Source organism: Ricinus communis, chromosome 9 (genome assembly GCF_019578655.1).
Source record: "Ricinus communis isolate WT05 ecotype wild-type chromosome 9, ASM1957865v1, whole genome shotgun sequence".
Lineage (NCBI taxonomy): Eukaryota > Viridiplantae > Streptophyta > Magnoliopsida > Malpighiales > Euphorbiaceae > Ricinus > Ricinus communis.
The window spans coordinates 23189417-23200773 of record NC_063264.1 but is presented as its reverse complement, the minus strand read 5'-3'; the positions used below and the strand labels follow the sequence as shown (position 1 = coordinate 23200773).

Genomic DNA, 11357 nt, shown 5'->3' with positions numbered 1-11357 from the left:
AGCTTTCATAGACTTTGAAAATCTCCCAAACCATGCCCGTGGATATTGTTTCAGTCCATACAACGATTTCTTCAACTTGCAAACTTTCCTATTCTGCATTGTTGACATACATCCAGGTGGAAGCTCCATATAGATTTCTTCTGATAATTCACCATGTAAAAAAGCATTCTTAACATCAAACTGCTGTAATGACCAACCCAAATTTGCGTACCAAGGATAATAACACTCTACAAAGATCGATTTTAGCTACAGGAGAGAAGGTTTCAGTGTAATCAATCCCATAGATTTGAGTGTATCCTTTTGCTACCAATCTTGCTTTGAATCGCTCGATTGTGCCATCTGCTTTATACTTTATGGTGTAGACCCAACGACACCCTACTAGTTTCTTTCCTGCTGGACAATCAACAAGCTCCCATGTTTCATTCTTTTGCAAGGCTTTCATTTCATCGTTCATTGCAGTTTTCCATTTTGGATTAGATAAAGCTTCCTGCACACTGTTAGGAATAGATCTGATGTAGATAATTGATTTGACAGTGACTTATTTGATTCTGACAGGTTATGATTCGACACATAATGACTCATTGGGTATTTAACTTTACTAGAAATTTCAGGCTCATAACTAAGTTTAGGAATACCTCTGGTGGATCGTTCTGGTAATCGTTTTCTCGGTGGATCGGGTTCAAGAATAGGAATATCTTCAGCAGGTGATTGGCGTGGTATTTCAGCTTGGGATTCAGGGTCTTCTTCACTTAAGGACTCTTCTTCAATCGATGGAGTTAGATCTTCTTGCTCAATATGTATCCCATGATTTTCTGAGTGATCACCAACACCATTATCAACCACTTCATACTCCTCCTGAAATTGATAATCTAATGTCTGAATTTCTTCATGTCTCTCCTCCGGAAATTCAGACTCAAAATACATCACATCTTCATGAAAGACTACATCTATGGATATGAACATACGTCGAGTTGGAGGATGATAACACCTGTACCCCTTTTTATTTGTGGCATATCCAAGAAACACACATCTTATTGCTCGAGGAGCAAGCTTATGGCGGTGATGTTTATGAATATGTACAAATACTACACAGCCGAAGACACGAGGAGGTAAGTTTGATATTGATGGAGCAGTTGTAGTATCATTAAGAACCTGAAAAGGTGTCTGAAAATCAAGAGTCCGTGATGAACTTTGGTTAATTAAATATGCAGCAGAAGTAAGAGCTTCTCCCCAATATGATAATGGCATTTTTGCATGAAGCAATGAGGCACGAACAACTTCTAGTAAATGCCTATTCTTCCTTTCAACTACCCCATTTTGTTGGGGTGTATAAACACATGTACTTTGATTGACAATTCCATTTTCTTCCAAATAATGCTTCAATTCAGAGTTATGGTATTCACCACCATTATCGCTGCGAAGCACTTGAATATGTGCATTATATTGAGTCTTAACATGTGTATGAAATTTCTGAAATAATGCACTTACATCACTCTTAGATTTCATTAAGCACACCCAAGTCATCCTTGTGCAATCATCGATACAAGTAACAAACCAACGAGATCCCCCTAAAGTTGAAATTTTAGATGGACCCCAAACATCAGAATGAACAATCATAAAAGGTAAATGACCTCTATTAAAACTTGATGAAAAAGAGGTTCGATGACTCTTGGCAAGTTCACAAACATCACAACGAAAAATAGAAAAATCAATGTTGTTAAACAAACCAGGAAATAACTTTTTTAGGTAGCCAAAAGAAGCATGCCCTAGGCGTCTATGTTGTAACCAGATTTCTGCTTCATTTTTTACCTTCTTTGGACCATCCATTGCAAACGCATGATGCAACTTGGAAGAAGTATTGGATTGCATGTCCAAGTAGTACAAATTCCCTCGCCTAATACCACAGCCAATCGTCTGCTTCGTTTGGATATCTTTAAAATAACAGAAATTGGGCCAAAAAATAACAATACAAGACAAAGCTGATGTTATTTGGGAAACAGATAAAAGGCTGTAATTTAATGATGGAACAATTAAAACTGAGTCTAAATTTAAAGAATTGGTGGCAGTAATAGATCCCTCTCCAATAATTGGAACCTCATTACCATTTGCTATCAAAACAGATTTTTGTAAGGATGGTCTAAGTTTCTTAACCTGTCCAGAATCAAAGGTCATATGATTTGAAGCACCAGAATCAATTATCCATGTATTATCACAAACAGATGTAGAAATATTAAACACCTTACCTTCCTTGCTTGTGGTTGCTACTAATGTTGAAGTTGATTCAACATTGTCCTCACTTGTTCTGGTTTCAGCAACAACGGAAATCAGGGAATTCTTAGCTTTCCTTCTTTGTGATCCTCGATTCTGATCCCACCAATCTGGATAGCCTACAAGCTCAAAGCAACAATCTTTGATGTGGCCTGACTTATTACAATGAGTACATTTTTGTGTGGACTTTCTAATACCAATAGATGTCTTTGACTTGTTGCGAATCACCATAGCAACAACATCGGAGTCTCCATAGTCTCCTTTTAATGTTACACGGTGGTTCTCCTCTCGTCGAATCAGGGCATAGCTTTCTTCTAGGCCTGAAGTAGACTCCTGACGTAGGATTTCTCCGCGAACCTGCTCAAAGTGATCATCCAGTCCAGCTAAAAATATATGCACCCGTAGTCGTTCAATAGACTTTTTGTACGCAACCACATCATCAGGATCCTTCATGACCACTTTGTCTCTGTGATCCAATTCCTGAAAAATTGCAGTTAGTTCTCCATAATATTCAAAGAATGATCTTCTATTTTGTTTGGCTGCAAATGCTTTCTGGTTTAAGGCGAAGAGCTGCAACTCATCACTGCCATCATAGAAAGCTTTTGATAAAGCAGTCCAGATTTCATGGGCAGTGGATAAGCGTAAATATCGCTTCATAATCTCTAGACTCATAGATATTAGCAGCCATCTTTTCACCTTTTGGTTTTCAGCATACCACTTTTCATACCCATCCTCTGATTCAGCAGGTGGTTTTGTTTTTCCCGAATATAGGAAAGCTTTTCTCTTTCAGCAATATGCATTTCCATTAGTTGAGACCATACATCTAATTTGATTCTGTAAGCGTAATTCCTGCATTGAATGCTCCTTCAGATTGAATGATAATAGGTTTCGATCCAGATGGTTCACCATCTCTACCACTCATGTTGTTTTAAGTGTTTCAAAGCCTTTTTTTTTTTTTGGTAGGCTCTGATACCAACTTGAAAAAAATAACCTAAGAATTAGGTTTTCATTATTGTATTCTGATATCAAAAAAAGATACATCAGCCTTATATTTATACTTATATGTAAGACTTTGATAGAAACTAAATAACAAACTCTTAATAGCTAGACTCTAAATTTAAAAGATAAATACTTATCATATCCTAAATTTAAAAGATAAATACTTATCATATCCTAACAACCCTAACAACTCAAAATCTCAACACTTTCACATCTAATGACTATGAATTCCTTCTTATATTTCTTTTATCACTCCAATTTAAAATTTCTCGTTATCAGGTTAGTCTCATTCTTGATATTATGGACATGGATGATATCTCATTACAAGTCCTTCAACTTGATCATGATGCTCAACATAGAGATGTAAGTGGAATAATTCAACACCTCATATAGGAATGAAATCTAATTGTGATAGACGCTGAAATTTGTTACAAGGCATTTGCTAAAGAAAATGGTTTTGGAATTCATATAAGATCAAGCATAACAGGTTCTCGAAATAATGAAGTGGTTAGTCGTATAGAAGCATTGATCATATTTATAATAGTTCAAGAGGTTCAGCATACGGTGGTAGACTCGTTAAGAAATATACATGTATGTCGGTACATGAACCAATTATCTCATCTTGCTGAAAAATCAAAAGAGCTTTATAAAGTTATTATTAATGATTTAGACCAAATGGCAAAAAAAGCGTTAGAAATGGAAAGCCAAATGCTTTATGATGAAGAGAGTAGTAACTTGAACCTACACCAATATTCTCTTAATGATTGCTTTCTTGACTTGAGAGATGTTCAGCTTATTGTTCCTTCTGCTTCATTGCAAATTAGTGACCCTAATATATCATAAACTAAAGATTGAAAAAAAGGTACGACCCAGGAGTCTTATAATGGAAGACTCAAGAGTGGTCTTGAGTTATCATTAGCTCAAGCATCAGTTAAGAAGCACTCGATGCCATAATTGTGGTGGATATGGTCACAACATTCGCAGTTGTAAGCGAAGAAAAAATTCTGAAGAAGGTCATCAAGAAAACTAAGTATTAATATGTTACAATGTCTAACTTTATAATTAATTCTTTTCTAAACTTTCATAATGACATATATATTTCAGATGTTAAAATGCATAAGAAATCCTAACTCTTAGTTTTTTTTATTTTTCTAACTTTCTTGGAGGTGCCTCTGCAGATCTTTTTATGCTTTTGGCTTCTTAACTATGGTGAGTGTTAGTGTTCTGAATGATGCTCTCACGAGCCTGTACAACGCTGAAAGGCATGGAAAGCGTCAAGTCATGATTAGGCCTTCTTCGAAAGTGATTATCAAGTTTCTGTTGGTGATGCAAAAGCATGGTTACATTGGTGAGTTCGAGTAATTTGATGGTCACAGGGCTGATAACATTAGTGAATTTCAATTTTCTAAAGACAATAAAAAAAAGATAGCCATGCAAATAAGCTTTTAGTTAAATTTGAAAGTGGGTCTACTTTGTTTATTTTATATAATAATATTCAAGAGTTATTAGAATTATTTTATTAAAATATTGTAAGTGTTATTATTCAGTTTAATTTTAAATGTAAGAAGTATAATGCAATGATAAAAAGAAAAATATAAGAAGTACAGTGAATTGCCAAAATTCTACCAAATTTACTGAATTGACATTAATGGGATTAATCTTACACATGTGTAAGTGGATATATATATATATATATAGTGGATATGCCTTGAAAAGCTAAGTTTATTTTAATTGGTTAAAATAAGGGTCTAACGGTAGACAGTGATGGTGAAAGCATTTCTTGGTATTTCCAAATACTTCCTGATGAGTCAGAAGAGGTAGATTTTCTTTTCCCAAAACTCTTACTTACGTAAATGAGAGTTGCCTTTGTATGATCTCATGCTGTGTGCTAGATCAGTTATTGTTGACTGTATTATTTAGCATCAGGAGGAAGCAGTTTTCCTAAGGGTGGTCTTTCCATTTTCAATCAATTAGAATCATTTCCATAATGGGTAGTAAACTAGCTAAACAATTAGCCATAGTAATTGGTAAAATACTTACATGCAGTACAGTTATCATCACTGATATTGAAAAAGTTTAAATTTCTATGATTTTGTATTTCATAAATCCTATATAAGCTTTAATGCAGAGGAAAAAGAAACAATGTATTGACAGCGGATATTAGTGGATTCACTTTTACAACAATTCAGTAGATAGAATATATCTTAATGATGTTTGAGCTTCAGTAAAGAGGAAAGAGCACAAAGAAGAAAGTTGGAAAAGAAAAAAAGGTGGAAGGCATTAGATACACACAGGAAAAGCTATCTAATGCAAAATCTCTCCTTCTGCACTGAGAAGGAAACTTAATATAACAAAATCTGACAAGTTTAAGCTACAGTGAATCTTCTTTTCTTTTTATTTCACCATCTGATACACTAATTACAGTAAACACAGACTTCCCATTTGAAGCTTCTTCAGGAATCTGCAGAGGCTCCAAGGAATCAACTATATCTCGCATTAGAGGCCTTGCTTTTGGATTTCGGTTCAAGCAATGATAAGCTAGCATTGCTGCCTTGTGGACTCCTTTAATAGGATAGTCTCCCTCTAATCTTGGGTCGATAATGTTGAGTATTTTCTTTTTCTCTTTCAGCAAAGGGAGAGCCCAATCTGCAAGGTTCTGCTCTCGAGCTGGTAGTGATTTGTCTAATGATTTTCGGCCTGTGAGAAGCTCAAGAAGAACAACACCAAAGCTGTATACGTCACTTCTAGGAGTTAGATGGCCTACAAGAAAGTTGAAGACATTATGCCAGTTTTACGTTAGTTCATCAAAAAAATAATTACTGCGATCACCATGAAAGCAGTCTACCTCATTTTGAATGCTTAATACAGCAATAGCTGATATCAAATGCTGATAAAGAACAAAGTCCAATAATGTCAAGATGCACTATTCCTAAGGGTGCATTCTTATTGCAGAAATGCGGAGAACTTGGTTAGGGAAAGTTACCTGTCATTATGTATTCAGGTGCTGCATAGCCGTAAGTTCCCATTATACGTGTAGAAACATGAGTTTTGTCTCCCATAGGTCCATCTTTTGCAAGACCAAAGTCAGACAGCTTGGCATTATACTCCTGTTTGTGCATAAAATCACAAATGTAAAGAAAGGTTTGATGAAATCATAATAAGAGTGAGAAATTTCATTAATCTTGCAGTAACATCTAATGGTTGAAAAACACAAGACTTTGATGCACTTCACTTGTTTTCAATATTTTTTGGTTACAAATAAGGAAAACATCCTTATCTAGACACAGTATACATGTTGATTTAGCTTCTGCAATAATGTTCTATCATGCTTAGAAATAATTTTCATAAAATATAGGAGAACAGGCGCCGCGCTGATCTTGCTCCTTTTTCATGACAACAAAACTTCCCTAGTTACAAATATCCACTTTGGCAGAAATCAAGAGTCCTCCTTCATGTAGTTTCCTTTTAAGTGGGGAAATAAATGGAATTTTGAGAAAGGTGCTTGATCATTATTTCTTAAGTGACAGAGCAATTTCAGTAAACTAACCACATCAAGTAGAATGTTGGACGTCTTAAAATCACGATAGATAACAGGTTTTTCAGCTTCGTGGAGGAAGGCAAGTCCTTTCGCTGCACCAAATGCAATCTTCATTCTAACATACCATGGAAGAGGAAGCAACACTCCTGCAACAAATGAAAAATTACTATGTTGCATATATATCTTAAATAAATGTAGAATCATAAATAAAAAGTTAAAAGCAATCTATTCCAGCTACCAGTAAACTGAGAAAAGTTTGGTGCATTATATGCTATACTAACTTTAGATACCTTCTCAAAGAAGTGAGAGAAAGAACTTAAGGAAGACTTTTTCTTTTTTGATATTGTTAAGTAATGAACAGATATTTTCTGTAGTTTATTTTCTGGTATTAGTGCAAGTATTTCAAGATCTCCAGTATTTTTCTGTGTGATCACTCCCAGCTAAAAGAAGTAACTCGGCCAGACTGCATATCCTTTGAATTCTGCCACCCACTCTACGTTTCACCTTCACTTCCCATGGAAGTAACATACCATCATAGTTGCTTTTGTTGCCATTTTCTTTAACTGCTTTCAAACATCTTGCCTATGTTAGTCAGAGGCAAAGTTATTACATGGTAATCCTAGCTCCTACGATGTCATTACACCATCAAATAATTATACTAGAGTTTGAGCTTGCACAGAAGAAATCATCAATAGGGAAGAAAATGAAAGGTAACCAAGGGCTGATAAAGAAATAAAAAAGATAGATAAAAGAAGCTCTTGATTATCATTACATCATTTTGAATCATTTCCCATGCTTTTTGTTTGCTGCACCCTACCACATCATCTGAGCATGTAAGATCAATATGCGTAAAAACTTTCCAGGATTTCAGTATGCTAAATAGAAGTAATGAAATGCTTACTTGAAAATAGATTGTTTTCCACGCTGCCCCGAGCCATATACTCATATATCAAAACCCGATGTTCATCTTCACAGCAATATCCAATCAATTTCACCAAATTTGGATGAGAAAGCTGCCCCAGAAAAATGACTTCTGCCTACAAATTCTCCAAACTTTTAATCAATCTTTATCAACTATATAAATGAAATAACAGCAAGAAAGTAAACAAATCTATAGCACTGTGTCTCAAAATGGACAGCATTACGTTTTGTCAAAAGAAAAAGAAAGAAAGAAAGGAGAAAAGAAACTCAAATACTACCAGCCATTCTCTGTGGCCTTGGTAACTATTATCACCATCATGAACCTTTACAGCAACTGGAAGGGGCTCAAGTCCCTCCCTTAATTCCTCAGTAATGAATCCCTTATAAACACTTCCAAATCCTCCTCCACCCAACAAGCGATCTTGCCTAAAGTTTCCAGTGATTATCTTTAATTCATCATACGTAAACGCAACCAATGGATTCGCTGCTGAATCGCGACGTAGGTCTTCTACTTCCTCAGGATTTGATGGTAGCTTTCTATCATCATTTCTTGGTTTTCGTGATGGGCTCTCACATTTTGGAGACTCTAAGATAAAAATAAAAATGATAGAACTTAAAATAAATATGTAGTCATTAAACATCACAAGGATCAAATTTCATTTCTTTACAGTTCAAAAAAAAAGTAAGAAATATCATATAAATATACAAAACAACAACGAAAGTAATTTGAATTCCATAAAGTGTGGTAAGCTTTCCACACCAGTTTGAGGTCAAAGAAACTTATCTGGAATCATCATATTCAGGTCAAAGAAACTTATCTGGAATCATCATATTCAGCTTCTCAATTAAAATTTATTTTAAAAAGTGGAGACATCAAATATTTAATCGAGGAAGCAAGTAATATAAAAAGAGTCTTATTTTCTTGTTCCTTTTGTTTGAAGACTGTACATAAAAAGCTCTACCAAATTTTGAGCTTTATAAAGATTCATGGACAGAAGGAAAAAAGCAACAGAATTTATTAAAGATATCGTGATAATACAGAATAAAAAATATAATTACCATTTTCCAAAGCAAGATTAAAGAAGGTTACAATGAGAGATTAAAATGATAAACATAATTTAGAAGCAAGATGGCTTTGTTTACACTTTTAATGAGCAATATAAAAGTAGTGTGAAGATAAGTGCAAGCCCACCATATTGGGAAGTTTCACCTTCCACTTTCCGCATGAAAAAGAAAGTAGAAATACCTTTTATAAGTGGGAATAAATTAAGAGTCAAGGGAAAGAAAAGTGGCAAAAAGCTACACCTCCTTTCATTCTTTTGTTTTTAATTAAACTGCAATATAAGGATGTGTATAATATCCTAATGAATCATCATCCAAGATGCAAATTCTACCAATTGAAAAGAATCAACAAAAAAATTATCACAAAAATAGCTATAGACATAAAAACTCATTATAAGAAAAGAAGAGAAAGTTAAAAGAAACATGAATATCCAATCTTATTTGTTTTCGAACAAACACATACCTATCTAAATAAATTTGTACTTCATGCAGGAAAATTTCATCATAGAATTTGAGCAAAAGAACTACATATATATATATATATATATATATATATATAAGAAGAAACTAAGAAACAGAGAGCTGAAGCAGAGAAGAACAGAGCATGACCATTTGAACCAAACTACAATCTTGCTTTTAGCAAATAATAATTACAGAGAGAACCGAGAAAACCCATTTCTTATGTGAAACAAGAAACAAAACGCAGATGGATATATTCAATCAAATAAGTAAAAAGAGAGAAAGAGAGAAAGAATATAAGAAACCTGATTTTGCATTTGATGAGACTCTGTATATTGAAGGCTCCCATCTACACCAACAATTTCCCATTACAAATATATACTTAAAAAATAAATAAAAACCAAAAAAGATTGTTTCTTCACCAGCAATAACAACCCATCAATAAAAAATGAAGCAAAAGAAAGACATAATCATAAAACTCTCTAGTGCACCAAACCCAAATCAGTAAAAAGCAAAACAAAGGAAGAAAGAGAACAGTTTGAAAAGAAAACCAATATTATCACAAGTGAAATGAAATGAGAGGTGGTCTATTATGGGTGCAAATGTTAATGACTAAGAAAGAGAGGAGAGAAAGAGAGAGTTGGTTCTTGATGGAGATGATGAGGAGAGTGTTGAGGTGGGAGATAGTTCTTTGGCTATGGAAGAAATGGGCCCACAAAACAAAGTGCATAATATAGTTTCTTGTTTTGTTGTGTTTTTGGTTTCTTGGGATTTCAAGAATTTTCAGAAACAGAATATTTATGAATATAATGAGTTGTTGATCTTAATGCTCTTTCCTTTTAGTGCGCACTTTGATCCCCACCAATCCTTTTCTCTTTTGTTCTTGTTCCCACTTCTCTTCTTCTTTCACTCTTCTTAAAAAAAAAAAAAAACAAAAAAGAAGAGCTTTTCTCACCGTACATCAAACCCTTTATACGTGTCAAATTATTTATTTTAAAAAAGTTATCATAAAATAATAATTAAGTATATTTTTTATAAAACTATTAATATTTACAAAAATAAAAATAAATTAAACATGAAATAAAAATATTTATTAAATCTAAATAAAAATTTACTTTTTATATTTAGCTATTTTCCAATATACTTCTTATTATAAAAATTATATTTAAAATAAAATAAAATAAAATAAAATGTACCATTTACAATACTCTAATACTAATACTAATAATACCACTCTTGCAAGAAACTTTACTTTTGCAGCCACTTTAATACCTACTATTTATCATTTCTTCTTGCCCTAATTATTATTACTACCATTTATTTTTATTTTATTTTTATTCATCACTACTTAAGTGGGTATCAACTTTGGAAAAAAGAAAAAAGACACTTTGTACTCTTTTATTTCTTTTCATTTGTTTATACATTGCTTGTATTTTTCTTTTCAATATAATGATGAGAGAATGTTACATACAATACTCACATATTTCAATTTAGCATTAAATAAATCTAATTTGATTTTAAAATCGATGAAACTATTTTCTTATAAATTATAATTAAATATTAAGAGTATTATTTTATAATGATTGTATGAAATTGTCAAAAATTTATTGTATTAAAATAAAATTATAACTAGTCATTTATCCCTACGTTATACGACCGTTATTGTATTTTGATTATAAAATTAAATTTATAAATATAATTTAATAAATCTTTTGATATTTAATGTTAATTTATAATATTTTAAAAAAATAATTAACTAACTATCTTTAGATGTTCTTAATTTTTTAAAAATTTTGAAATTTTATTAATACAATAATATAAAAATTATCTTTAAAATATTTATTAATTTAATATTAATATTATTTAAATTAATACTATTAATATAACTGATACTGTTATTTTTTAGAATTAAAAATTATAATATAATTAAAAATATTAATTTATTAGTAAATATAATATTTAAAGATATTATTTTCTATAATTAGAATTATTATCTAATTAGAAAATTAATTTATTAATTAATATATTATTAAAATATAATTAAATATTTTTAAAATACTCAATTATCTAATTAGAATACTAATCATTATCTAATGAGGAATCTAATTAA

At 32.3% G+C, this 11357-nt stretch overlaps 1 protein-coding gene across 1 annotated transcript; it reads right to left on the bottom strand.

Annotated features, from left to right (window-relative positions):
* Window positions 1–5440: 5440 nt before the first annotated feature.
* Window positions 5441–10154, bottom strand: LOC8282160 (probable serine/threonine-protein kinase PBL16). Its single transcript, XM_002523356.4, has 6 exons — window positions 9553–10154; window positions 8005–8312; window positions 7707–7842; window positions 6815–6951; window positions 6251–6374; window positions 5441–6027 (listed from the first exon to the last, which is right to left on the bottom strand). Exons 1-6 carry the CDS (start codon window positions 9614–9616, stop codon window positions 5639–5641), a joined length of 1158 nt encoding a protein of 385 aa, XP_002523402.2. The 5' UTR covers window positions 9617–10154; the 3' UTR covers window positions 5441–5638.
* Window positions 10155–11357: the final 1203 nt, after the last annotated feature.